This window comes from Phyllosticta capitalensis (genome assembly GCF_038381095.1).
Source record: "Phyllosticta capitalensis strain CBS 128856 chromosome Unknown BKA78scaffold_12, whole genome shotgun sequence".
NCBI classification, from domain to species: Eukaryota; Fungi; Ascomycota; class Dothideomycetes; order Botryosphaeriales; family Phyllostictaceae; genus Phyllosticta; species Phyllosticta capitalensis.
The window spans coordinates 980,345-1,007,157 of record NW_027117450.1 but is presented as its reverse complement, the minus strand read 5'-3'; the positions used below and the strand labels follow the sequence as shown (position 1 = coordinate 1,007,157).

At 53.8% G+C, this 26,813-nt stretch overlaps 13 protein-coding genes across 13 annotated transcripts; 10 read left to right on the top strand and 3 right to left on the bottom strand.

The window, feature by feature from the left end:
* Nucleotides 1–304: 304 nt before the first annotated feature.
* On the top strand, nt 305–3,593 carry BKA78DRAFT_333981 (PX domain protein; the record flags this gene model as incomplete). Its single annotated transcript, XM_066890150.1, has 8 exons — nt 305–506; nt 562–791; nt 857–1,165; nt 1,235–1,901; nt 1,952–2,536; nt 2,566–2,699; nt 2,753–3,313; nt 3,369–3,593. The coding sequence occupies 8 exons, from the start codon at nt 305–307 to the stop codon at nt 3,591–3,593; spliced, it is 2,913 nt and encodes a 970-aa protein (XP_066739287.1).
* A 172-nt stretch (nt 3,594–3,765) lies between these two features.
* On the bottom strand, nt 3,766–4,980 carry BKA78DRAFT_53851 (mitochondrial 54S ribosomal protein mL54). Its single transcript, XM_066893345.1, has 2 exons — nt 4,280–4,980; nt 3,766–4,204 (listed from the first exon to the last, which is right to left on the bottom strand). Exons 1-2 carry the CDS (start codon nt 4,752–4,754, stop codon nt 3,963–3,965), a joined length of 717 nt encoding a protein of 238 aa, XP_066739286.1. The 5' UTR covers nt 4,755–4,980; the 3' UTR covers nt 3,766–3,962.
* BKA78DRAFT_53836 (uncharacterized protein) lies at nt 4,981–5,847 on the bottom strand. The gene has a single exon (XM_066893344.1). The coding sequence runs from the start codon at nt 5,663–5,665 to the stop codon at nt 5,207–5,209; it is 459 nt and encodes a 152-aa protein (XP_066739285.1). The 5' UTR covers nt 5,666–5,847; the 3' UTR covers nt 4,981–5,206.
* Nucleotides 5,801–6,495, top strand: BKA78DRAFT_53903 (uncharacterized protein). The gene has a single exon (XM_066893348.1). It carries the CDS (start codon nt 5,937–5,939, stop codon nt 6,366–6,368), a length of 432 nt encoding a protein of 143 aa, XP_066739284.1. The 5' UTR covers nt 5,801–5,936; the 3' UTR covers nt 6,369–6,495.
* A 225-nt stretch (nt 6,496–6,720) lies between these two features.
* BKA78DRAFT_53883 (CCAAT-binding transcription factor (CBF-B/NF-YA) subunit B-domain-containing protein) lies at nt 6,721–8,245 on the top strand. Its single transcript, XM_066893346.1, has 3 exons — nt 6,721–7,844; nt 7,937–8,027; nt 8,081–8,245. The coding sequence occupies exons 1-2, from the start codon at nt 6,905–6,907 to the stop codon at nt 7,945–7,947; spliced, it is 951 nt and encodes a 316-aa protein (XP_066739283.1). The 5' UTR covers nt 6,721–6,904; the 3' UTR covers nt 7,948–8,027; nt 8,081–8,245.
* On the top strand, nt 8,175–9,283 carry BKA78DRAFT_53901 (uncharacterized protein). Its single transcript, XM_066893347.1, has one exon. The coding sequence runs from the start codon at nt 8,491–8,493 to the stop codon at nt 9,175–9,177; it is 687 nt and encodes a 228-aa protein (XP_066739282.1). The 5' UTR covers nt 8,175–8,490; the 3' UTR covers nt 9,178–9,283.
* An 828-nt stretch (nt 9,284–10,111) lies between these two features.
* Nucleotides 10,112–11,968, bottom strand: BKA78DRAFT_243256 (Rad17 cell cycle checkpoint protein-domain-containing protein; the record flags this gene model as incomplete). The annotated part of the gene is made up of 1 exon (XM_066883950.1): nt 10,112–11,968. A coding segment is annotated over one exon (1,857 nt), but the record flags the coding sequence as incomplete, so codon positions are not given.
* A 1,439-nt stretch (nt 11,969–13,407) lies between these two features.
* BKA78DRAFT_327018 (uncharacterized protein) lies at nt 13,408–16,338 on the top strand. Its single transcript, XM_066889480.1, has one exon. The coding sequence runs from the start codon at nt 13,455–13,457 to the stop codon at nt 16,212–16,214; it is 2,760 nt and encodes a 919-aa protein (XP_066739280.1). The 5' UTR covers nt 13,408–13,454; the 3' UTR covers nt 16,215–16,338.
* Nucleotides 16,339–16,758: 420 nt separating this feature from the next.
* On the top strand, nt 16,759–19,497 carry BKA78DRAFT_327014 (uncharacterized protein). The gene has a single exon (XM_066889479.1). It carries the CDS (start codon nt 17,214–17,216, stop codon nt 19,191–19,193), a length of 1,980 nt encoding a protein of 659 aa, XP_066739279.1. The 5' UTR covers nt 16,759–17,213; the 3' UTR covers nt 19,194–19,497.
* A 619-nt stretch (nt 19,498–20,116) lies between these two features.
* On the top strand, nt 20,117–22,306 carry BKA78DRAFT_53806 (uncharacterized protein). Its single transcript, XM_066893343.1, has 4 exons — nt 20,117–21,064; nt 21,112–21,471; nt 21,554–21,843; nt 21,933–22,306. Exons 1-4 carry the CDS (start codon nt 20,249–20,251, stop codon nt 22,258–22,260), a joined length of 1,794 nt encoding a protein of 597 aa, XP_066739278.1. The 5' UTR covers nt 20,117–20,248; the 3' UTR covers nt 22,261–22,306.
* Nucleotides 22,307–22,977: 671 nt separating this feature from the next.
* Nucleotides 22,978–23,604, top strand: BKA78DRAFT_300054 (uncharacterized protein; the record flags this gene model as incomplete). Its single annotated transcript, XM_066887143.1, has 1 exon — nt 22,978–23,604. One exon carries the CDS (start codon nt 22,978–22,980, stop codon nt 23,602–23,604), a length of 627 nt encoding a protein of 208 aa, XP_066739277.1.
* BKA78DRAFT_53790 (uncharacterized protein) lies at nt 23,585–24,695 on the top strand. The gene has a single exon (XM_066893341.1). It carries the CDS (start codon nt 23,704–23,706, stop codon nt 24,418–24,420), a length of 717 nt encoding a protein of 238 aa, XP_066739276.1. The 5' UTR covers nt 23,585–23,703; the 3' UTR covers nt 24,421–24,695.
* Nucleotides 24,696–25,440: 745 nt separating this feature from the next.
* BKA78DRAFT_53792 (uncharacterized protein) lies at nt 25,441–26,274 on the top strand. The gene has a single exon (XM_066893342.1). It carries the CDS (start codon nt 25,638–25,640, stop codon nt 26,085–26,087), a length of 450 nt encoding a protein of 149 aa, XP_066739275.1. The 5' UTR covers nt 25,441–25,637; the 3' UTR covers nt 26,088–26,274.
* Nucleotides 26,275–26,813: the final 539 nt, after the last annotated feature.

The following is a 26,813-nucleotide window of genomic DNA, read 5'->3' as shown; positions in this document are numbered from 1 at the left end:
TTCGCAGGCGTCGTCATACCAAACGCGCGCGCATCCATCGCCGCTCCCGGTCCGTCGTCATGCTAAGCTTCATCCATGTAAACAACTACCACTCTTCTTCTGTTGCCTGCCGTCCTTATTCTCCTTCCGCTTCCCCACCCACAGTCGCTGCTCAAGGCTCCAAATTCCCTTTCGCTTCTTGGCCGCCTCACACGTCGCCTGTCTCACGTCGTCACCCGGACGCCTTCCATTATCCACCTTCTTCTCCCTCTCCCTCTCCACCCCCCTTCTCCCCTTCTTCTGCGCCAAACACTCCCCGTCCACCATGACAGCCAGCGATAACGCCCCCTCCAATGCTCGACTCAGCCCGCGCGACGTATCTGACGACACCTTCTACGATGCGCTCGAAGAGTCCGACCGCCCGCAACGGGACAACAACAAGCTCGAGAGATCAATCACTTCGTCCAAGTTTTCGGCCGTGTCTGTTCCGCCGCCTGGCTCCATTTTGACAGGCAAGCAGGAGCACTGTACGTCTCCCTTGGCCCCGCATTCTCGGGCCCGCCCTAATGACCCTGACTTCAGATCTAAAGCGCGAGCTCATTGCCCAGCAAACCCAATTCGAAATCTCCGAACTCTCCTCTCCAACTGCCCTTCAAAGATTCGGCGCCCCGTTTCGTTCTGATGCCGGCGAAGTTAAACCCGAAAATTCAGAGCTTCCCCTCTTGCGCTACATCTTTGTTCACCATGTTCGCAACTTTCCCTTTCTCGACCAGGCCAGGGAGAAGGAGTTTTGGCAGGATAAATTACAAGTCGTATGTCTTGGTCCAATCCATGCGCTCCGACATGATTGTGGCTGACACGGGTACTTGATTTGCAGTTTCTAGAGTCGTTTGCGAACAAGCACATTTCGTCGTCCGAGGATCGACTAGAAGAGACGAAGCGCAGGAAGCTTGCTGTGAAAGCCGAAAAGTTGGTCGAGCTCATGATGGTCTCTGGCATTCCTACAGCGTCGGGCTACGAAGAAAGGATTCGGTTCTCGGAAATGGAAGTGGTGGACAGAGGAGCCAATGAGAACGGACTGGTGGTCAACAAGCCTGAGGGACACCCGATCAATGGCTGGGATGTAAATGTGGCGGGCGTCCGCACGACGTCTGTCAAGCGTCATGTGCGCTATCACACCCACGCGGTAAGCGCCAAATACGCCATTTCTCACGTCTCCTTCAACAACATCTGCTAACCTTGGCTACCGCAACAGGAATATCTGCTCCGCGTGCAACGCCAGGGAGAACCGGAGGTCTACGTTGGCCGGAAATGGTCCGATTTTGCAAACCTGCACAAAAGGATTAGGCTCGAGCTGCCAGGCAAAGTCCTCCCTCCGCTTCCTCGCAGGAATAAGAAGAATTCGTTATTCAGCCCAAACGCCGACTACGTTGACGACGATGTATCGCTTTCATCTGTGTCCACCCAGGAAACAACTGGACTTGGCCATGGCGTTGACAATGGAAACGAAGCTAGCGGCGGAGGCGGAGGCTTCAGAAGCTATCTTCCAATACCGGGCGGGCACAGACGAAGTGCATCACGGGCATCTGTAGGGAGCTCCTCCTCCAGGAGAGCATCAGGCGAGGAGTCGAGAGTCCGAGAAAAGGTAGTGCTCTACCGTGAAGAGCAACGAGTATCCCTCCGAGCGTTTCTCCGGACATTCTTGAAGTACGAACAGATAGCCAACTCCAAGGCCATGGCGGAATTCCTGAGTAAAGATCCTGTGTCGTTGAACGAGGAGGAGATGGAGGACATTGAACGGAGAAAGGCAATGGACGAGAAACGGGTCGAAGAGCAGCGCAAATTCTACGAAATTGCCAGGCAACGAGCTGCCGAGCTTGATGTGCACATGGAGAAGTTCAGACGGGAGATTGTGGAAGCAAGTGCGTTATTCGCGTCCCTTGCCCTTGACATCATGCTAACGCGACTCCAGATGGGCTTTCGCACCTCTTCCAAGAAATCCGGGTCAAGAACAAGATCTCCGAGCTCAAACCCGAGTACCAAAAGTTTGCCGAATGGTGTCGCATCGAGGTTGCTGCCACCATCTATCATCTCTTCCTAGCTGAGGACAACTCCCCGGACCTGTTTGCCCAGCTCAAGAGAATCCATTCAATGGTGCCGTACGGCGTTATGAAGAACGTGATTCGCATAGCGAACCCTGCGGCAGTCATGAGCGGCGTGCTGGATCTGTTCCTTGCTCAACCATTCGGCGCTCGATCTCTTCTCCAGCGCATCTTTGGAATGGCCATCAACGACGGTATCAGCAATGTGCAAAAAGCCATTGACAGTCTTGCGGCAACCAAAATCAAGGACGATGTTCTGGTAGACAAAATCAAGGCGTATACGGACGCAGACGAGGACGTAAAAGAGATCATCCGCCAAGAGGCGCAAGAAGATCAGGTCGACATTCTTGTTGTCATCTTCCGGTGCAACTACTTTGGTGCAGAGCTGTCTGAAGAGCAGATTGCCATGACCTTCAACGCATTTGTGGCGTGGAACAATGCCGTTGAAAACGTGAGTGCACCACTGCGAATCGAATTAGTCAAGTGCTGACTGAAACTCGGATTCAGGTCGACAAGGAGATGCGCCAAGGAGCCGAGCTCTTTGCGCATTTGAAGCAACTTCTGAAATTGTGCTTGCGCCAGAGGGACAAGAAGATGATGCTCCAAATCATCGAAGAGGTAAGCAAAGAAGCGGGTGCGAAGATGGGACTCAACTCTGACTGAAGTGATAGCCTACCACCCTCCAATTATTCCGCGACCTCTTCACCATTTTCTACGAGCCTCTCGTGCGCGTTTACAAGTCGGCGAATGTGTACAGCAGCATAACAGACTTTGCAATCTTTGTCGACGACATCATCCGGACTGTATCGGCTGCCCAGCGAGCCGACATCTCCGCCGACCCTAATCAGACTGTCCAGGCGTTCATCGACCTATGCGCACGCCACGAGGACAACCTTTACAAGTTCATCCACGAGGTTCACATTCACGACAACGGCCTGTTCGACTCCCTGATGGGATGGATAGAGGGCATCCTAGAATTCCTCCGAAACGGACCATCGAGTGGCCGCAAGCTGGATATGAATGCGCTAGTAGCAGGGGCTTTGGAAGCTGGAGTGATTGAGAAGACGGCGGCCATCAAGGAGATCAACTCCCTGATCAAGTGGCAGGCAGCAAGAAAGAAGTGGCACCAGGACAAGACGCGGCAGAAGATGGCACAAGGCGGCGAGGAGGGCGCTGATATGATGGGCATGGGCATTGGAGGATTCAAGAGCAGCGACTTTGGTTTGCATGCTGTAAGTTGGCCCTGCGCAACGTGATTGGTTCAAGTTGACTGACTGTACGACGCAGGACGACATTGAGGACCTCAACCTTGATGACGCCGAGTCTGAGACGTACTCGGACGAAGACTCCGACGACGATGCCGATCCAATCGTAGCAGAGCGCAATCGGCGCGCACGACGGGCGGAGCAGTTGAAGAGCAGAGCAGGGGAGCCACAGAAGCCGCAAGTGGTCGAGCTGAAGAAGCTGCATCCCGCATTTCTGAACATGCTGAGGTCGGTACTGGCCGAATAGATCGGGGGAGGGATTGATTGTGTAGCACCACGGGCTTTTTCATTACTGGAACAGCGGCATGTCCGACGATGACTGCATATGTTTGATTGGAACTTTTGATTCACGGTAGATGCGGTTTCAAAGAGAACGAGACCTTTGACGGACCTAGCTGTGTCAAACGGCGAGGGCCGTGATGCGGCCCAGGTATCTATGCATTACTGGCTGCGTACCGTGGTAGGCAGCAACAGACACTAGACAGTCCGGTTCCATGCAACAAGGCAGACAGTGCCGAATAGGCTCCTATTGGAGCGGCGCAAGCGCGAAACCTCGACCACGCTGCCTGTAAATTTTCTGATGAACTTTTCCTGCGCGCTTACTACAGCATCATCCTTAGCCCATGGTCCTCAAGAAGTTGGACTCCTTGATTGCCGCTCTCCTCTTCTGGCGCATTGCTTTTGTGAGACCATCCCTCGCCTTTTCTGCCTCCAAGTTCCCCAGAACCGAGCCGTCTCCGGCTGGCAGGTCGATGGTTTGCTCGTAGAGCGGCACCTTTGGCGCCAGGGATTCTGGGTTCAACAGAGCTTGCTTGCGCAAGGCCTTTGCGGCAGCCCGACGCTGCTTTTTGGATTTTGCTATCAAAAACCCCCAAGTCAGCCCCACTGCGCGCATTTTGGCCGAGAAGAATGATCAATGGTCTGGCAACTCACAGTAAAGATCGGCCTCGAGATTCTCCGCATCTTTCTTTCCCTCGGGCTTGAGAATCCGCCACAGCCAGGGCGGATACTCCGAGTCCTCCATGGCCACGGGGTCCTGCTTGTTCTTGAGAAAGTTCAAGCCCTTGAGCGTGGTGCCCGCCGCGACGGAGCTCTGCACCGTGACCACATCGGGGGATTTCTTGGGCTTGACGGTCTCCGGGGGCGAGGGTGTAGCTGGGGTCGAGAAGGGCTGGGCGGCGGAGGTGGATGTGGCTGAGGGAGAATTTTGGGCAGATCCGGGGGCGCCCTGTCTTGGTGCAGATGCTGCTGCTGCGGCGGCGGCGTCGTGGAGGTATGAGGTGGTGCTGAATGCTGCGGCGCGCGTCGAGGCTGTGGACGTGGTCGTGGCTGTTGAGGCGGCGGCGGAGAGCCGTTGGGCGCGCAGGCTCGTGTTGGCGGTGCGGAAGAGACAGCGAGAGCAGATCATTGTGGGGCGCGTTGGAGCTGCTGCAGGCTCTCGAGGTTGGATTGGATTGGAGATGTTGGTTCTCTGATGCTTCTAGAGAGCGGTTGGCACCTCGAATTTCCGTGGCCCGTGCACCGGAGGTCACACGTGACCAGGATCTTATCACATCAGGATCTGATAACTGAGCACCTCATCGCTGCTTGTCTATATTCGTCTGGTGAATGCCAGCCTGAAGACAACCAAGAATGATGATGCCACACAGGGAGGCTTCTGGAGCCTGGCTCAATGACGCGTAGGTAACAATGTGACCATCTCACGTGCGGCTAGGAAATGTCGGCCAGGCTGCTCGTTGGCAATGAATGTGAAGCGCGACATGGACAGAGATAGACGAGGATTGTTCAGTGGGAATGCTACTCAATTTGGCAGCGCCGGTATTGGAATACGGGCATTGGCGGGGTGCAGCTGTTGGATTCTTAGTCATGGTTGGAAATGTGTCGAGCGAGAAGTTGTGGTGCGGCTGAGGTAGAGTTGGGTAAAGAGGCCGACCCCGCTTGGAACGGGTGCAATAGCATCATGGATTGATTCACGTTGGGGGCAAAGTCCGAGTGGCACAAAGGCCTACACACGTCAGCCCGAGGGCAACGCAAGGAAAAGCACATGGGAGAGGAAGCAGGCAGGCGTAGCACGAGGCCATTGCGAGGTTGCCAGGAACAGCGCCTCGAGCTCACGATAATTGGCGACGCATGCGAGGTTGCGCAACGAGAGTGATTCGGTACCGACAGCGCAGGCTGAGACGGGCAACACGAGCAGCAGAGCGGAGGTGAGAGGTGAGCCATGTGATTGGCAGGTGGGCAGCACCCGACGGCGGCAGACGAGAGAGACGAGGACGAGCGAGTTTGACGGCGGGCGGAAGGACGGACGGGGGCAAACATGTGGATGGGTGAGAGGGCGTGGGGGTAGAGGTAGTGAAGTTGTAGAGCAGCAGAGAAGATAAATAAAACTGTCGTCGACTCTCTCGCCGGCTTCGCGCAGTTCTGGAGAGCAGCAGCAGGCACGGACTACTCGGACCGGGCGTCTAGGTCTTTCTTTCCCTCTTTTAATCCTCCCGGCGGTCGCTCAACTGTCATTCAAAACTCTCTCTCCCTCGTCGCCCAATCATCGCCAAACACCATCGTCGTAAGTCCCAAGTCCTCTCTCTTCATCATGCACTGCCAGCGCACATGTCCCCTCTACCAATCAATCGTCCGTCGCCGCCGCACCCGCCAGCATCCAGCCTCCTCCCACAGCCCACAGCCCACACTCCCGCCCGCCTTGCTCACTGGCACTGCACTGCACCCACCCACCATCCACCACATTCCTTTGCTTCAGCTTCTCTCAGCTAATAATCGTCGTCTCTCAGCTCCCCCCCGCCCTCATATACTCAATACCCTTCCCATCAGTGCGCACCCAGCGCAGCGCATCGCACCGCACCGCCCCAGTCCAGCCCAGCGACAGCCGTTGGACGAGCCGCTGCCGTTGATCAATCAAGCTCCACCATCCCGACCGTCGCAGACTCTGCCACCCCAGCTTCTGCCTGACCCTGTCCGCCCCGCGCCTCTGCCTCGCTCACACCCCGGATCTGCCGCCTCATCCTGACCGTGGCCGCCCAATTGACAACGCATCGCTTCTCGTGACGTGACTCAAGCCAAAAGCTGCAGCCGCCGTCCTCGACACAACCCCGATAACTAGCCATCTCCCAACAAGGGACATCGAGGCAATTCCACGACCCTCATCGTCGGTCCGTTACCAAGTCAAACTGAGTCGCCGACGCTGTCGCGACCACCAGAGGTACGCCGGCCCTTCTTGCACTTGATTGGGCCCCCAGGGACCACGCGCTGACGGATCTTCCCTTTACCCAGGTCTTCGCCACCACTTGCACCTTGTCCACTCCATCCCACCGAGACCACTCTGACAGGCTCCTCCATTCGCGTCCGCCACGCCTGCGAACCCCATTGCTCTACCCTCGCAATTCGTCCGCTCACATATACCTGCCTGGTCCTGTTTTCCCGCTCGCCAATCAGCCACCGCGCCCCAACTAGTGGCGCGTCCGACGCGGTCGACCTCGTTCAACTTTCGCGCACTACTTCGCTCCACGCCTCTGAGCCGTCGAGCTCCGCGAGAAAATCATCCTCATGATGGAGTACGCGCCTTATCAGCAGGCACACCACGCCGGAAGCCATGGACAATCGCATCTGCAAAACACGTACTCTGCCCCGCAGCAAGCCGCCGGTCCCGGAGCCATCACCTCGCCAAACCAACAGTCGCAAATGCATCCCCAGCACAACCAGACTTCGCCAATCCTGCCGTCGCAGACGAACCCGTATTCTCAACAAAGCAACGCAAATGCGACCGGCCATGGCGTGCAACAAATGGGGTACGCGTCGGGAGGGTATCCGGTGACGGGCATGCACCAGCAATACATGTCTCCGACCCAGGCTGCAGCCATGGCGACGGCTGCCGCAGCTGGCCAGACTTACTATCCCATGGGTGATGGAGGCATGCAAAATCAGCTCAGTCAAGATCCGCGAGCCTCGCCACGCATGGCGGGCGCTCAAATCAAGTCGGACCCTCGAGGCCCCCGCTCACCGGCACAGGTCTCGAACAGCATGAGCGCGCAACCTCCCATGCCTCCGCAGGTTCAATTGTCGCGGCGCATGAGCCAACAGATCAGCAGCCCGGCCGTTCAGAACCCTCAACCAGCTGTCAATCATGCGGCGACACGTCCTTCTGTCCCGCCGCAAATGGCACCACAAGCGCCCCCGGTTCAGCAGCACCAATCGTCGCCAGACCTTGTTTCGGCCGGCGCTGATGAGGCGCCTCTGTACGTCAACGCGAAGCAGTTCCATCGCATTCTGAAGCGGCGTATGGCAAGACAAAAGTTGGAAGAAGCTCTGCGCCTCACATCCAAAGGCCGGAAGCCGTACCTCCACGAGTCGCGCCATAACCATGCCATGCGCAGACCTCGTGGTCCTGGCGGTCGTTTCTTGACTGCCGACGAAGTTGCAGCCATGGAAAAGAACAGCAAGACAAACAATGGCGAATCAGAGGGCGGGGTAAATAAGGAAAATGCCGGTACGCCCGCCAAATCTTTCTTACCTGGACAAACCGGCTCGGCCAAAAGAAAAGCTGGTCCTAACTCTTCGTCGACATCCTCGACTAAAAAGGTCAAAACTGAGGCACTACCTGTCCAACACCCCAACACAAGCGGTGACGACGCCAGTGAAGATGTGGATGAGGACGTGGACGATGACGAAGGTTGAGAAGCCAGTTGTGCTACTGGGACAAGCTCTGAGCATGTTTCCTCGCAGTTGGCGCGCCCCCTTTGTATACACGATACCCTCTCATGTGCCGCCAGGCCCTGATACGAGACACTGCGTTTCGTCCCCACGGGTTCGTTCGCAGACCCTACCGACGACTCGCATTGCACATGCGTCCCTCCTGTGTTCCGGTTGTTTCAGTCACGAGTCACGACAAGCGAGCGTGTTTTTGTTTTCTCAGCGGAGTGAGACTTCGATCCCATGTGTCGACAGTGGTATTCAGATTGAACCGGGATTCTCCTTTTGCTCCTGTTGCTTTGTGCTTTTTATTTACGCAAATTTTTTGATTTAAATGCCTTCTAGACCTGTCACTCACACTCGCTCTGCCGGGTTACAGTTCGACATGGTACACTTTCCAACCGAGGTTTGGTGGCGGGGAGCAATGGGAGGAAAACTCGTAGATGGGAGCTCCGTCACCGGAGGATATTGGAGACACCGGCGCCATCCCATATACCCCCTCATTTCGATGTTGCTGCTTTTTACAAACTTTCTCTCCTGCATTGCGTCGGGTTACGGGCTTTCACGGGTTGACGAACAAAGTTGACAGTTTTCTTTTTTTTTCCCCCTCTCAATGTTCCCTTGGCTGTCCCAGGACCACTGCGCTAGCACAATTGCGCGGTTTCCAGAGGAGCAGCATTCTTGGCTACGGAGACAAATTCCGCTCGGATATGTATACAGTCAAGTATCAGTTGGTCTCGAGGAGAGGAATATTCCCTTGTATTATAAAAGACCAGTATAGAGACAGCCGCGCTGCTGCTGACTCTGACCCAAAACACCCCCAATTCTCCAAATTGAATACAAAGCTTTGTAAATACCCCGCTGTTCCAGCCATTGAGATGCTGCCCTGCGTGTACAACTGGCCGGTGTGCTCCCGCCAATCACTCCACTGGCGTCGTGGATTGAAGGCGGAATCCACCATTTGCGCCAGCGCTTCCACCTATGGCTGCGTTGTACCACACGAGCAAAAACCTCCGTGTCTCGAGCAGACCCGACGAGCACGTTTGTTGCCCAGCAAAGACCGAAGAACGAAGCAAGCACGCTCTCTCTCTCTCTCTCTCTCTCTCTCTGATGGAATGATCTCCCGCTAGGCCCCTGGCCCATACCTACCCCTTCCCCGGCGTAGCTCATCTCCGAACCAACGAACAGGCAACCGCCGATGTATTCTTGTGTATTTGTTGGCTTGGCCCAACGACTTGTCCCCTCGAAAATAGGGACTCTCGTCGTCGTGGCGCCGCCATGCTGACCTGCCTCCTCGTTCGGATGGATGGCCACGACGGACGGACGGACAGCAAGCCACCCGGATGATCTTACGCATGTCTCACCCCTTCCTCACTGCCATACCAGAGGACTTATGTCGCCCTCAAAGACGCTCGCGACGACACGCACGGCATAGCGTGGCATGGCATGGCCTGTCGGAAGCCGAGGCACAAGAGGGAATGTATGATGTGGACGATGATTGATGCTTCAACTAGATGGAAAGATTGCTGTTGGCTGGCGTGACGATATTTCGACACGACAGCCGTGGAGCCGCCGTGATGCTCGGGTTGCACGACAGCACCTCACGGAGCTCCCTACACTATGCTGCTGTGCTGTGCACATCTTTCTCTAGTCCATATTGACTGCAATAACCATTGAGCAACACGAAGCTCCTCCTCTTCGTCAATTAATCGCCGTGACTTTCTTCGTAAGCAGATCAGCTCAAGACGCGCCCCAGTCAGCGCATTGCATTGTTGTTTCCATTCCGCCCCCCGACTGTCCATTGGCCCCCTCCCCTGAAAACGCCAGCTCAGATGCTTGATACAGTCACATTTCCCGACCCGCTGAGACAGGCCCAACTTTGCGTCTCCTCGTCTATTCAAAGTCCTCAATGTCGTCGTCGGCGAGCACGAGATCGGCAATCCCCGTCTCTCCGACTTCCATCGTGTTGGCTCCACCCGACGTTGTTGCTCCCACGCTCTTTGCTGTTGGTGGTTTTGATTGCCTCAGAGGCAATGCGCTTCGAGAGTCGTGCTTTGAGGCCCAGTCATCAAGCGCGTCCCCCTCCTCTGCGCCGCTTTGCGTGTTGGGGCCGATTCCAAAACTGCTGAAACTCGTCACCTTCTCAAGGTCTCGACAGAGCTCCGAAAGGCCAATGACGCTCTTTGACGCCGATTTCTTGTTTGCCTGCAGCATCTGAGCCATATAAGGCAGACGCTCGAGAAGCATTTCTCGCCTCATGGAGCCACTGGCGCCCATGACGGAAGAATTCATTTGATCGCTTGCGGGGTGCGCCACTGGCGTCTCGGAACCGGAGATTAGTCCATGAATAGAATCACCTTTTGTGGGAGGTCTCGTAGCCATGAGACCTTCCTGCGCCTTCTTAATAGTGTGCTCGAGGAGACCCTCCAGCTCTTCCTGCACGCGCCAAAGTCTGGCTGACGTAGGGTAGAACATTTGGTGGAGTCCACCTCCTGCATACCTAGCCCCAGGCAAATTGTCAACGCGCGGTCTTTTGACAGGTGACGGAAGGCCGAACAGCAGTCCCCTAACTGCAATCTGAAAGCTCATTTCGTCTTGGCGCAGGCTTTCTGTACCAATACCTTGATAAGCACGTCTGTTTGCTCCAATCGCACTGAAGCGGTCCGGACACAGAATGTCAGCATCGGACAGTACATCGATGCAGTCGTTTAGAGAATCCAGGGTGTCCTCCTCGCTGGGCCCACAGCAAGAGAGGGTGTAGTTCTCATGGAGGGCGGCAACATATGTCTGGATGTCTGTGCCGAGCTCATCTATGAGAGTATCAACGTCAACTTCGGACTGCTTAGGTCGCCGGAATTGGGGTAGATGCGTGGGTGGCTCCGGTAGCTGAGAGGGCCCTTCTCGCTTATTGTAGACCACTTTTCCAACCGCGTGGAAGATCCCCAAGGTGCTTTCTCGCTGGGAGATCATTGCCAGGGAGTCCTGTTCCATTTTCGTGAGAGGCCTTTCACCCGCGGCTTTCTTGCCTTTTTTGGGTTTCGCGGTGCCACCCCAGTCACCTGTCTCATCGCCGCGAAGGCATAAGAACTCAAGGGCCGATACAGCGCTGCGGACATCGCCGATCTCTGAAAGCTTTTGTACGACGAGTGGGCCTGGTGCGGTTAACCTCTTGGACGTTTGGGCTTCCTTGGTCAACGCGAGCTTGAGCGCCTTGGCAATGTAGGTTGGGGCAACAGGATTGAATTCAATGACCGTGGTTCCTTGATGGTTCATGATGCTCGGACCAAGAAGTCTATAGGCAGTGAAGCTGTCTGCAGCTGAACCAGTTGCCGATAGAAGCGTCTCTGAAATAATCATGACCACGGGGATTGGGACCGGCATGTCATCTGCTGAGCGAGTGAAGACTGACCCCAAAGAAGGCACGGAGGACGAAAGAAATTGTTCGATAGCGGAGCGAAATGATTGCAGCGCGAGTGACGATCGCGCGAACGTGTTGGGAAATTCCTCAATCAAGATCAATTGATTACCCGATGCTTTTGGCGGAAAAGGCCCTTTGGCAGATTCTCCAGTGTCGAAAGACAAGCTTCCGAACTTGCCACTCCGACCAATGAAGTCGTCGAATTGAGCGGCCAGAGACACAAAAGTAGCGGACGAAAAGTCGGATCCGACGGGATTCTTCCATTCGTTGATGGCAAACCCCAACTCTTGCGACAGCAGGTTCAGTGTGGTAGTCTTTCCTGTGCCAGCAGCACCTTTGAGTACTAAAAGCCTCTTGCGTTCGCGCTTTGCGAAGACGTTGGTAAGCCATTGCTTGACATCCGCGACCTTCTTCTTGTGCACAGCGAGCTCGTCGAGATTTGTCGGGCAAAACCTGTCCACCCAAGGCCTTGTATCAACAACAGGAGCATATGTTGATTCTTGCACAGGCGTGGGCCGTCTTTGGCCAGCAGCCGACTTGAGAAACTTTTGACTCCCACTCAAGGGCGCATCGGCATCCCCTTCCCCAAGACCAATGGAAGTATCGCGCGAACGTTTGCGAGCAGCAAGTGCGGTAACTGAGGGCCCACTGTTAATCCTGGCTCCCATTAGACCATCGTCTTCTAGCGAGTCGTCCTGTATGGTATCTTCGCAGTCCTCTAAAATATGGTCCCGACCGTTGTCATCCGTGGGCGAGAGCTTCGGCCGCTGCTTTTTGGCAGCATTCTGAAAAAAAGATTGGATCGTCTTCGGTTTCGCAGTTTGGGTTTCACCTGAGGAGGTCTGAATAGATTTGGACGACGTCTTTGATTTCTGACGAGACGGCTGGGTTCTGGACTTTGGTTTGGCGTTGGCGCGAGTGGATGGACGGCGGGACGGTGGGCTGTTTTGAGGACTCGGATCATCAGGCTCATGGTCTGAGGATGAGAGCACGACGGCTCTCTGCCTCGGCTTTGGCATGCCGCAAGACCGAAGGGATGACTGGGGCAATATCAGAGCTCATAGCGGAGCGGTCGCAGTTGGCGCGAGCAGTACGAGCAGCAAGCAGTGTGGTGAGCACTGCAAAAGGCGTGGAGGTGCTCGAGGTGGGAGGACGCGGAGCGGAATCCCAGGAAACAACGCGCGCGGTCGGTTCCGCCGCGGCGGAGGCCAAGGAAGGACTTCACCCGCACGCCAGGCGCCTTCCACCACCCGACTCCACCACCCACTTCAACACCACCCTTGGCGAGATCACCAGCACATCACTGATCACTCCCGCCCGCCTGCAGGTCATCGCTCTCGCCTCCACACGCTCCTCACCCACCAATCACTGTCCTCACCTTTGCTGGCGCTTGACTGTCACCGTCTTACGCTCAAGTCTCTCTATTTTGAACATGGTCGCCTCACTGCCGCCCGACTGACAGCTCCTCATCAGTCTCGAATCTTCTCTTTGCAACAGTCATTGTTGGCAAGGCCGTCTTGATGGCCAACCGTGCTAAACCACGCAGCGGATGCGTGCGTCACCGAGGCACCATGCAGCTGCGCCCTGTCTCCGCATCTCACCACTCATACCCCTCGTCTACAGCCTCCTCTTATTTGAATCACCTTGAGTGGATCCTACGCATGGGATGACTGCGTACACGTATATCTGTGTAACCATCGTCAAACGCCTCTGGCAAGTTGTCTTTTGACAATTGTTGAGGCGACACTGTTCCCTTCGTAAATCCCAGCCCCGTCCATGCCTTCTTCGCTCTCATTGCTCTGTCTCGTTCCATTACGCGCCAGTCTCGCCTAGCCATGGCATCATTTGTCTTTGACGTCGCTCTTGATGCCCGTTTTGGGTAGAAATTCGTCCCAAGCCATGTACCTCCTGCCATAAGAGGAATTTGTCGCCACGCGGTGCATGGACAATCGATTCTCACGCCCGTACTTAGCTGTTCTCGTCCGCTCTATGCTGCCACGCAATCAGAAGTGCATTCATCATTTGTTCCTCGCCGACAAGTCGTCTTGTTGTGATAAGGAATACCAACTTTACCATTCTTCTATATCAGTTCAACCATCCCAAGCCGCAATCATGTATTCACCAAAAACGAGGAAACTCCTCGAAAAAGAAGGGGAAAACCGCCCGAAGGGCAAGGCCCTCAAAAACTCCTCATCCCGACAAAGCGAATACACTCCCCCGACAAGTCCTCAGGTTCAACCGGAAAACCTCCCTCCTCTACCACCTTCTGTTCCTCCATCACCTGCTCTCTCGTCTCACAAGTCGAGACATCCCAGCCCTGCTCCCTCAGTCTCCTCCCTCAATCACTCCTCCCAGAGATCGCGGCACGCCTCTCCTGCGCCGTCGATTGCTTCTGTCGCTTCCAGGGCAACCCTCAGATCACTCCAACCCACTGTCGAAGACTCTCTTAGCGAAGGCGAGGAGCCCTCCTCGAAGAGTTCGTCAAAATCAAAGTCTGTTGTCTCATTGGCAAGCCACTCAAAATCAAAAGAAGCAAACGGGACTACCAGCACTATAGCTCCACTTCCAGACACGCCTCCAACCAGCAAGAAGAGTAGTCCTCAATCAAAGGACGAAGCAGCTAGCACGGCCACAACGGCTTCACCAGAGAACAAGAGCCAGGTTTCCCGGAGTGGGAGAAGCGAAAGTGCGTCACAGGCCAGCAAGAGCAAGAGTCAAACTGAGCCAAAGAAAGAGGCAGCCGAACCGATCACGACAGCCACACCAAAGACACTTAGCCAAGTTTCTCGGAGTGTTAGGAGCGAAAGCCCATCTCAGACGACCAAGAAAGCAAAGGAAGCGCCTGAATCGAACCCCCCACAGTCTGGAGCTCCGCCGACCGACGTTATATCCCCATCAGATAGCGCCTCTCAACAGGGCGATCCTCCACAGGAGCAGGATCAAGCTACTCACGCTATCCCTGATCACTCTATAGTTCCAGACCCTGCAAAAGTCGCTGGCCCCTCTCCCAAGTCAGTGTCTGTCAAACCAGATCTGCCCAAGGCCTCGCCATCACTTTCGTACATCGAGGCAAGGAGCGGCAATCACACGCCACGCTCTCCATCGCTCACAGCATTCCCAATACCACCAAGGCATCCCCCTTACCATCCTGCCTATCCCGATCCATACGGCTCGCCACATATGCCCGGTTACCAACAAGGGTACTTTTATCCTCCGCCCAACATGTCTATGACAGCCCCCCAAGGGACTCCACCGCACTATCCGCCGTATGGTGGGTACAATGGACCACCATTCCCCATGCCTTACTCAAACCAGCGCCACAACTCCACCGGATCACGTGCGAGTGCATTCGGCGAAATGGCTTCCCCTCAGGGTGGGGCCGGTGGTGGCAACGGGTCCGCAGTCGATGATGATGCAGGCGACTTGCTCTCTCGCATCTCTTCGGCCATTCCTGACCTTCACCTCTTGCTCTCGCGATACAACGAAACACGTGGTCAGCTTGGTGTGCGTGAGGAGTTGATTCGCAAGGCAGAAGCGGCCCAAGCAGACGCCCTGAAGCGAAAGGAAGATTACATCGACAAGCTGACCAAGGAATTGGCAGAAGCTGCCAAGCACCACTCCAACGAGAGCAACAAACTCAGGCTTGAAATTGGCAACCTCGAAGACAAGCGCAAGGAGCTTCAGGAGCAAATTGCCGATGCTGAGAAAGCCAAGATTGAAATGCAAGAGGCAACAGCGAGCCTAGAGCAGCAAAAGAAGGCAGTCGAGGAGGAGAAGACGAGCCTCGAGGCCGCAGCCAAAACGGACAAGGAGACTTTGTCCAAGGAACTCGAAGATGTGAAGACCAAGGCTGCTGAGCTCGAAGAGTCCAAGTCGAAACTTGAGGAGACCACAGCCAAGCTGGAAGAAGAAAGGGCGAAGATCGAGGCCGATAAGCATCAAGTCGAGGAGAAGGCTGCCGAAGAGAAGCGCGAACTCGAAAAGACTTTTGCCGAGGAGAAGGAACTTGTGGTGAAGGAATTCGAAGAGTCACAGGACAAACTCAAGGCAGAGTCTCAAGAAGCCCTCGAGAAACTCAAGGCAGAGTCTCAAGAGACCCTCGAGAAAACCAAGGAGGCGTCTGACACCGAGAAGATGGCGCTTGCCGTCGAGTTTGATCGCATGCAAAAGGACTATCACGACGAGTCCGAGAAGCGCAGAATGCAAATGATTGACGAGCACGTCAAGGACAAGGAATCGCTCCTCTCCGAGTTTCAGCGTCAAAAGAGGGAGTTGGAAGAGAGCTTTGAAAAGGTTCGCAAGGAGTTGGAATCAAAGCTCAACGCCGCTCTCTCCAACTACGAGGAGGCACTCAAGAAGGAGCGCGAGAGCCGCGACCTCTGGAACGCTGAGAGGGAAAGCCTGAAGAAGGGGTGGGAGGAGGAGTGTGAGCATTTGAAAAAGGGTTGGGATGAGCAACGTGAGTCGCTCCAAGCTCAGCACAATGCTGACAAGGAGGACATCAAGAAGTCGATGGAGAAGGTCCAGGCCGAGGCCGAAAAGAAGGCGGAAGACGAGAGACAGGCCTTTGTCAAGGAACGAGAGACCATGAGGAAAGAGTGGGACGAGGACAAGGCCAATCTCGAGCGAGTCGTTGGAGAACTCAGAAATATTGCCGGGAACTTTGGCGCTGAGAAGGAGCGCATGCAGAAAATTATCGAGGGATTTGGAGAGGCGCCCGTTGTCAAAAGCAAGGGTGATGAGTACTAGTAAGTCCATTGCCCAAGCTCAAATTGCATAATCTGGAAGATGGGGAGGGCGTTCCTTCGTTTTGATGGGTAATTTGTTTCGGTTCATGTCGTTAGCTCTTAATTCAATTTGCTGTCCTTCCGCATCCTGTCCAATGTCGCTTTGACATGTTGAGATCAGAATCGACTAACTTTGGTTTCTAGTCTCGGCGCTTTCTCTCGTCTTCAAAGACAGGTCCTCGCTGTATCGTCGAACCACTTCAAGAAGTTACCGGACCCGCCGCCGGCTGATTTGCAGAGCAACCTGCCTTCCGGTCTTCCGAACTTTCTTGCCGATAGTCCCTCAGCGGCTCATCTTAGAGTCTCCTATGCCATGTACAGCATCTCCAAAGTCTTGACGAAGCGCATTTTCGAGCCCTTCTTTTTCAGTCCCGACGGCGATAGCGACGAGAGCGTAAAGCTGCTAAAGGAGATTAGTACGCAGCTGCTAGAGAAGGACCCTCTTCGCGAAGCCACATGGCGCCAACACACTTTGAGCGCGCTGTTCCGTGGACACGACGCGAAGCGACGCATCAACGCAGCTGCCAGCTCTGTGGTCGATGAGATTTGCAAGACCTTGGAACCTCTGTTGGCGAACAAGATTGATGAGGAGCTTGTCCGAGCTGAGGTGCGCCGGATTGTGAAGTTGGCTGCAGAGACGTGGAGGTTTGCTTGCATCGAGCGCGAAGTCATCTCAACGACTCTCCCAGCCCCTGGTGAGGCTTGTGCTGAAGATGAGAATGATCTTTTCTGGCCAGCACAACATTTTGATTCGCCTGAGTATCCAGTCAGTTCGATCGGCGACCTCGACGACAAAGACGCCACAAAGAGTTCCAAGGTGCTCCTGAGATTGTTTCCTGTCGTCAGGAGGGAACCGAAGCGGAAGCTGCCCAAGGCGAATCCCGAAGATGCGGACGGAAAGACAGATAACGGCTGCGTCTACAGCTATGGACTTGCGCTGTACGAGGACTCGGCACCCGTTATGACACGTCTCAAGGAATTGGGTATCGCTGGCGGTCCAGATGGTACGAAAGACGCTGACGCTCCGCAAGGAGACAAGAAGGATGACAGTGCTGAATCGAAATCCAAGGAAGAAAGTCCTGATGGAGACAGCCCCAAGAAGAACGAATCAACCGAACCGGGCCCGGGACCTACCGCTGAAGGAGCGGCCGAGCCAGGAGACGCAGCAGCCGACACTGGTGATCAGTATAAGGCTGCCGAAGTGACCAAGAGTGCCGCCGCACCTTCGGAACAGAAGTCTGCTGAGATTGCAGAAAGCGAGGACAAGAAAGGGGAAAAGAAAGACGAGGCTTCTGCTCCGGAAGGCAAGACCGATGACAGCCAGGTGAATCCTGCGAAGAGCGAGGATATGAAAGAGCCAGCCCCGCAAGAAGAGAAGACAGAGGCCTCCGATGCTCCAAAGGAGTCACCTGCACCGGAAGGCGGTGCGGTGCCAGCTGAGACACCCGACCAAAAAGCTTCGGAGGGCGAAAAGACGACAGAGACCCCGCAGGATGGAACGAAAGCTGCTACTCCTCCCAGCACCGAGTCTACCACGCAAGATTCTGCCGAGAAGACATCTGGCGATGCTCCGCAGGAGGATAGCCCGAAAGAGGAAACCGAAAAGGCTGCTGTAACTGAGTCCGCGAACGATCAGCCTTCGGAAGACACTTCAGCGCAGGAAGCAGCAGCTGAGCCCCCTTCGGAAGAAAAGCTAGCAGAGGAAAAACCTACAGAGGAAAAGCCCGCAGAGGAAAAGCCTGCAGAGGAGAAGTCTTCCGGAGACAAGCCCGCGGAAGATGAAGCTTCTGAAGACAAACCAACTGAGGCAAAGTCTGCAGAGGAAAAGCCAGCAGAAGAAATCCCGCCCGAAGAACCGTCTGCAGAAGGGAAGCCTACAGAGGAGGCGCCTTCAGAGGAGAAGCCTGCAGATATCAAGCCTGATGACAAACCCGCCGAGGAGGACCAGGCAGAAAGCAAGCCTGCAGAGGAGCCTGCTTCTGGCGAGACAAAGATCGAGGAGAAAGAGCAGGACACAAACGACGCAGCTGCAGAGGAGAAGCCCGAGGAAAAGCCAAGTGTCGAGGAGAAGTTCGAAGAGGCATCGTCGGAAAAGCAGCCAGAAGAAGCTCCCAAGGAGGAGCCTGCTCCAGAACCGGCCGTAACGGTTACCGAGGAAGCGAAAGAGGAGTCGGTTGAGGCCACGCCCGCTGCGGAAAACAAGGACGCTGTGGATACCGAATCCAAAGTTGAAGAGAAAAAGGAAGAGCCAAAAGCCGAGTACATTTATGTGCCCCGCCGCTATGGGACATCATCGCACACTCTCAAAAGGGAGGAGCCCAAGAATCCCTCTCCACCAGGCAGCAAGCCTGCCAGCGTGAATGGCGAAAAGCCCGCGGAGGAGGTAAAGACAACTGCCAGTCCCCGTCCTGCCTCTCCGGCCCCAAGCCGCAAAGCCGAAAGCGTCAAAAGCGGAAAGTCGCATAGTAGCAAAAGTCAGGCCCCAAGCGTCAAAAGCAGCAAATCACGCAACGGAGACTCCGCGACAGTGGTGGAGCCTGCTGCAGCCAGCGAAAAGCCCAAGACGGAGCGATCATCGTCTCAAGCGCGTACGGCCTCGCGCTCTGGTCGAGACGCAACGGAAAGTTCGGAGCGGCCAGCGTACCGCATGGTTGACAAACCCAACCTCCAGCGCAGCGGCAGCTTGAAGAGCAAGCACCAGCGCAAGGAAAGCTCAGGCGAGGCACGGAGTCCAGATGCGCACCGACGACATTCTTCGACGCTGGTTGGAGATCATGCCGTGCCTGATGATGCTGGACATGCGCATTCGACTCGCAGCAGTAGCAGGCTGGCCGAGGGCACGGGGAGTAGTCGGAGTGGAAGTGTTGGTAGCAGGGGCACGGTAACTGATACTCGGAGTGCAGCCATCAAAGGTCTGTACAAACATCAGCATCAAACGTAGGTAGATTTGACAATTTTGGAGCGGTATGCGGTCATCTTATAATATGGAATCATAAGGACGACGATGGGCAGTCCTGTGTGCCACAATGTTTGCACTGGCCTGGAGAATTGGAGATCGGAATGGCATGTGGTTGTCTTAGTAATTTTCCTTCCTTTTGAGCTTGGGATTCTCAGCGATATAGAAGCAGATTGATTTGAATGTTCGCAACTCTTTTTGCACCAAGGCCTCGCACCTGCCGAGTCGGGTTAGCGCACCCGGCTGCCTTCTTTGGAGCAACGACTACTGCCTTGCATGAACACCACCCACACCGTCAGCATGGACCTATCAGTAAGCATTACAGATCATAATTGGCGTTATCGCATGCTGAGACGACCTCAGAGGGCAGTCGATCAATCAACCTTCCAACTGCACCGGAATTTCAACTTTGCCCTTACAAAATGACACCACGACTTCTCTTCTACTGCGGTAGGACTTTATCAAGTCTCACATCAACATGCGAGCAACAGCATGCCGAATGACATGCCCGCGAGAAACCACACAGACAATTCATTTTTTCGGCCCCATCGCACAGCAGGCTCTCCCGCGATCGACTGCCCCAGCCCCCAAGGCTGTGATTGAACCAGTGGCACAGATTCAGGCATTCATTCTCAGCCTTGCCGTCTTAATCCGTTGGTGTCGACCCGGGACCATGGCCCATTATAAGTCGGCCTTGTTAGCGCACTGGCCTCGATCTGCGCTTACAGTCCGAGTTTATTCCTTCCATGGGGCTCAATTTCGTAAGAAGCCATGATGAGACGGTCCGGTTCAGAAGCTGTTCATCGGAATCAACAGCAGCTAAGACAAGACATGCTGCAAGTTTCCGAAATGGAGATGGGTCTTTTGGACAGCAGCTCGCAAGCAGCTTCTGTTGATCGCCAATCGTCTTATTCGCGCCTTTCCAGTCTCAAAGATTCCCGTCTGCGCTATCCGCTCCTTCAGGTGAGTTTGTTGTCGATGAAAAGCCACGAATATCACTGAGAACCAAGGGCAAATTTTCGGACAACTTTTCGCAGCACATGGGAAAGTTTCCAGAGGATGAAGACTACAAAAAACTAGCCAAGAGCTTTCGGTTCATTGCAAAAACTCCACACAGGGGTGCATTTGGATCGCTGGCTTCTTACCTTGGCTACACACAGCATTCTGGGTTGTCTGATTTAAAACTTCCCAATGACTTGACGTGGTATTCGTGTTTTGAATCTTTCAGGACCTTGCTGCAAAAGAATGCCGAGTCCGATTTCGACCTTCTCTTAATCTTCGGGGGCTCTCCAAAGAAGATCCAGGAGACTTTCACTTTCATGCAAAAGCTTTCGCCGTCCAACCACACTCGTCTTGCCGAAGCGATCAAAACCATAAGACGATTGGTCATCCTCGAAGCGACCTTGGAATGGAACCTGTTCCCAAAAGACATAGACAAAATCAGCAAGCTTCTGGACTCAAGAAAGCCTCATAACACGGCGTGGAAAGCCAGGCTACCTTCACAACAAGCCTGTTCCGAGTACGGACCGCTGATTACCAAGCGGGACATGTTCACGTTCCGCTTCCCATCCGAGGATACCATCGAATCCTTCGCGACAGATCTCCGCGTCTATGTTTTCAGGCCTTACGGAAGGGCTCCAAGGATTGAAACACTCAACATCAGTCTGTTTTACCGCCAATCAACCCAATCGCGCAAGATCTTGGTGGTCGCAGAGAACCCCCAACCTTTTGCGGATCTGTCCGAGGCCCAGGCATGGCACCAACAATTCATGGAAATCGTGGCAGTCGCAGTATCACACATGCGGGAGAGCTACATCAAGTTTGTCAGAAAGGCTTCAGAAGAGCGGAACCAAATGGCAAGCCGATCACATTGACATTTGGACATAAGCTAACTTGGACGAAGGACACTGAAGGCCGATTGTTTCCCTCTGGCAGCAAATTGCAACATATGTTGCACCTGAAAGACTGCTTGAAAGCCGCAATGTCGACGTGTGAAGCCAACATGGAAATCCTGGGTCGGTTGGTTGAGTTTCTGCGCGAAAGCCTGGAAGATCCAATCGCTACGCAATACGCAGACCGTCTTCATGCCATTGAGGCTCTCTCCGACGACCTGGAGTATTTGGTCGGAGAAATGGAAAGTTTCATTAGCGATATTGACCGAATTCGTAGAACGACTAGGGAGCAGCTGGACTTGGTCCAGATGCGACGGACGACAGTGCTCACCTTATTCGCTGGGCTTTACATCCCCATGTCTTTTGTCACAGTATGTATTAGCCCCGTCTTCTTCTTCTTTTTTTCCCCTGTTCAAAAGGTACCGAATATTTACTAATGCCCTTTATTGCTAGTCCTTCTTCGGCATGAACCTCAATCAGTCTCAACCCTGGGAAATTTCGAGGACAAATTACACATATCTAGACCCAGACACCAACAGCATCGTTCGGAGAAACGAGACGATGGAAAAAGATAACGGCAACCGGTCTTTCAGTCTGAGTTTATACTGGGCCATTGCCGTTCCGCTGACGTTCGGCACCATTCTCTTTCCATTGCTCTGCGGCGTCTTTCTGCGCTGGTCACTGCAAATGGTGTCCAAAAGTCGATTGTGGTGGCGCCTATTTGCTGCTTTGATCGGGCTTCTGTGAGTATCCCTCTCTTAACCTCTGCTCATTCATTTAGATTTGATATTCTCCATCTCCCAAATCGTTTACTGACCTAACGTTCCCAAAGGTTTCTCCAGGCCAGCGTGATGTTCGGGCCCTATTTCCCCCTCTCCTGGATTTGCCTGGGGATCTTCGGTCTCATTTTCCTATGGCAGCTTTCGAGTTCCATACTGCGGAAAAATTGGGGAGCTATCGGCTACTGGCTTGTTATGAGTGCCATTCTAACAGGTATCACCTGTCCTGGATGGCTGTTTTTCTGGGACTGGTCAGCAGCGACTTTGTTCTGGCTATATGCCGGACCCATTTTCTGGCTTCTGTTGGGGCTGGGTTGGTGGCTCAAGCCGAACTGGTATTACCGCTGGGATGAGAAGAGGCCGAAGAGCAAGGCGCTGTGAGAGGACAGGCTTGACGGATAGTCCGAGCAAGTGCAGACTGATCAAGGATAACAGGAAGACAGCGGAAGTAGGCGGGGCATGGATATCTCACTTACCAATATACTTTGAGGAAGCGCGGGGAGGCAATTCTAACGTCCTTCGAAGAAGCGCAATTCTCTGAAACGCCACGACGGAATGCCACAAGAAGCCGAGAAGAAATCAACCGACATCGCCGACTAGCAGCATCTCCAAGAATCCATACTTGGATTATCGTTGGGGCACCAAGGCATTGCATCTACCGAATGAGGCAAGCGTTGCGGGCTGCCTTTTGGGGCAGCAACCCTCGGGATGCCTTGCAGAATCATTCCAAAAGTCACCGCGTCACTTGATGGGCTGTTGGTGACCCACTACTCGCTTCCCTCAATCAGTATTGAAGGCGTCAGGCAGACAACATTTGTACAGTACATGACAACCGACCACTTCGACAAGAAAGCCTAGGTCAACCGTCAAAACATTCATCCTCCTCTCAGCCTCAGCACGTCTTCTACTGCAGTCCCTGTGGCTTCTTTGTGACACCATCATGCAGTCGTTCAAATTTAGGCATAGATCTTCAGCCCCCATTTTTCCCAGCTGACAACGAAGCGTAAGCCTGATCAAAGAATAGTCCTCAGCCTTGTTTGATCTCGCACTCTTCCAACTGATTGTCAACCTCCTTCAGGGTCAGATCGAAATTTCATGATGATGAGAAGGAAACCTGCCGATGTTCCCATCCAGCGAAACCACCAACCGCAAAGGCGAGACACGACTCGGATGGAAATGGGCCTTGCCCACAGCGGCTCGAGGCCGAAATCAATTCGCCACATTATCAAGTCGCGCTTCTCACACGACGCAACTCTCTACCGACACGAACGCAAGCTCTCCAAGGTAGCGACGCTCACTCCTTATGATCAGTGCAATCTGACAGCCTCCAAGAGAAAATTCCCAGACGGCTATTTGCAGTACATTGCGAATAGGCCTCACAAAGGCGCCTTTCACACGCTCGTATCTTACTATGGTTACATTGAACACCCTGAGGAGACTGCATCGGAACCGCCGCAAAACTTGACGTGGTACGATTGTCTTATTTCTCTTGGTAATGTGTTGCAAAAGAACAACCAAGCCGATTTTGAACTCCTTGAAGTCTTCTTTGCTCTACCAACGGGAACTGAAGATACCTTCACATTCATGGAGAGATTGAACCCCTACAGCCAAGCCAAACTCGAAAACGCACTTAATGCCGCAAGGCATCTTACAATTCTGGAAGCAGCACTCCGATGGAACCTATTATCAAGCGAGATACTTGACATTAGGCGACTTTTGGACTAGCTCGAGCCTGGAAATTAAGTGTGGGAGGAAAATCTGCCTTCTCAAAATCGCCGACCTGGACTTCAAGATTTCTTCACATTTGACTATCCGACGGCGGAAATGATTCAGGCATATGTGACAGATTTGGCTGTCTATGTCTTCAGGCCCTTTACAAGAATCCCGAAAACGGAAAAATTCAATGTCTGTATATTCTCCCACCAATTGAACCGTTCGTACAAGATCCTGGTGCTTGCTCAAAATCCACAAGTATTTGAGAGCTTGCGTCAAGCCAAGACATGGCACGATCAGGTAATGGAAATTGTTCAACATACGTCGGACCACATAAGGAAGAGTTATGTCAAATTTGTGCTGAAAGCGTCAGAGGAGCTCAAACAAATGGCAAGCAAATCAGGAAGAACTCGTTCCATCCATTTCATTAAATGGCTAACCTCGATGCAGAAAATTAATAGGCGCAAGAATCCAACTGGAAGCAAATTACAACATCTGCTGCATCTAGAGAACTGCGTGCAGCTTGCGAGATCGACCTGCAATACAAACATCCGGACTGCCATAAGACTAGAAGCTTATCTCAGCAGAGTTTTTGTTGGTACCGTTGCAGATAAACATCAGCACCGTCTCGAGTCCATCAAGGACTTTTCAAAAGATCTGAAATATTTCCGAACTAAGCTTAACACTCTTGCCAGTGACACCCGGACCATTCGTGAAACCACTAAAGACCAACTGGAATTGAAGCAACACCGATGGACGACGGTACTAGCCATCTTCGCAGGACTTTACATACCAATGTCTTTTGTCTCGGTGAGTCTCGAGATCTGATCCGGCAGCATTGATGTCCCGCAAGTTGCTTACATTGACATAAACCTCACAGTCATTCTTTGGCATGAACATAAACCAACTGGATGCCGAAACCTCTTCCTGGACAAATCAAACATACATTGATCCAAACAATCAAAACAGAACTCTTGGGGTCAATATCACAAGAACTGCAACTCGAGGCGGCAACCAGGCCTTCGACTTGAGAACCTATTGGGCTGTGTCGGTCCCGTTGACCTTTGGTACTTTTCTATTTCCGCTCCTCCTAGGCGTGTTTCTTCGCTGGGTTCTACAAATGGTATCTAAGGGTCGCTTGTGGTGGCGTGCTATCACCGCCACGCTTGGGCTCGGGTATGTGCCCCCTTCTTATTTTTCCTGGTCATTTGCTCTCCCAGGTTTCTTCCTTCCTTCCTTTTCCATGATCAAATTTCCAAAGAGAGAGTTTCAGTGACAAGAGGCATGAAGCAACCCACTAACTAATTCTCACCCGGTCCATAGGCTCCTTGAAGCCTGTTCAATCAAGTATTCACCGTTGCCTTTACAAGTGGTCGGCATGATCTTTCCACTACTGTTTCTCTGGCAGTTTGTCATGGCCATGTTGCGGAACAACTGGTTAGCGGTGGTCTACTGGATAATCATGATGGGCCTCTTTTACGTTTTTGTTGATCCCGGTGTTGCATTTACCTATTGGGATTGGCCATGGTCGGGTTACCTGGATATTTATGCGCCACTCATTTTTGGGTCACTGCTCGGGCTAGTATGGTGGCGCAGACCGCAATGGCATTACCAGTGGAACGACACATGGCTTAAGAGGAAAGCCGCGTAATCCTCTTGGGCTGGACTGAGATCGGGAGTCTGAAAAACATGTTCGAAGGGTTAAAGTGCGCAAAAACAGGCCTCTTTTCCTTACACAAGTTGAGGAGACGAATCGAGACCGAGCTCACTTTCTTCAAGAGAGCATAATTCAAGCAAGGGAAACACGCAACATTCGAGTGCCTTGAGGAATTGGGAGTAGAGAGGTTTACCTTTCATTCTAGACTGCACTTGCCACAGCGAGTCCATGATCGACCCAGAAGTCAAATCCGACGGAGCTGCTACCAGAAAGTCGGCTCCCTTCGTCTGATGTGCATGCCATTTCATCCCTGAATCTTCATATCGCTTTGGCGAGCGCGAGGGATGTTGCGAGATGTGCGAAGCTCGATGATGTTAGTGAGGAGGGTATGCTGGCATCATGGATGAAAGGAGAATCAGGGACAGCGCAGGAAAGAAAGCACCTATGCTGTCAAGTAGATTTGACTGTGAAGCACACACACCCTGTATCTGACTGGCCAAATCGATCAGCAGAGCACAGAAGGCTTCTACCGCTTGTCTGCAGCTCATGCGTTCACAGCCTGGCCGCAACTTTACTGCAGGATGAGAAACCTACAGCGCAGACATGTAGACATCAATACTCTGCAACTCTGCGCCTTGGAACAGGAATCAGCTGGCAGGCGAAAAGCATCTTTCCCGCAAACATCAAACGAGTGACTAATAGGGGAAGAGCATTGGGTAAGAAGCGACGCTATAACGTCACTGGATTCTCGGCAGGCACCCACGTGGAGAGTAACGGCAGCTGCGGCCTGCGCCGAGACGTGTCGGGCCATGTGCCAAGGGGCCCCGTTGGAGGCTGAGTTTGCGGTGCGGATGTGGGCTGGGCTGGGCCGAGCGGGCGGCCTGCTTGGTTGGTCGTAGGGATGGATTGATGAAGAGGGAAGGTTGGAATCGGTGGACATGGGTGGAGAGGAGTACTGCGTGCCAAGCGGCCGGTGGGAAATAGGCAAGTCAGTCGAGATGGTGAAGATGCAGGTGATCTGGTGTTGATTTGGAGATGAAGATTATTGATGGCCTTGATGGATAAGTGCGGTGGAGAGGTTCGAGGTGAGCAAGGTGGTGTTGATACCGTGGAACAACATGTCGTTGCTCCATCCGGTAGTCGACGAAGTGGATGGTATATCAGCGCCTCGTATAGTTCTTCGCGATTCTCCCCTTTTACTCCCCGCGCCTTCACACCATCCGCCTCGTAGTCGTTGAAAACAAGCCAGAGGACCCTGGCTCTTTCAACCAATAGGACGAGCTGCAACAGAAATTGGTCGTCGGCGGGGTGCGTTTGTAGTTCGGCGTGATGGACGAGACCAGGGCCGGGGTCGGACGGATAGTTCGGACCGAGCTGCGTCCAAGGCGGCGCCGGCAGTCCGTCCGCGTCAGACGTTGGTCGTCGACTGGCATGTGAAACAACGCCCTTTGACTCTCTTGTCAGGAAACTGTTCGCGTGCAGGGACCACCTGTGTGTGAGGAGCAAGTTTTATAGAAGCGGACTGCGGCCCTCCATGGCCGAGTCGGTTAGTTAGGCTTTCGGA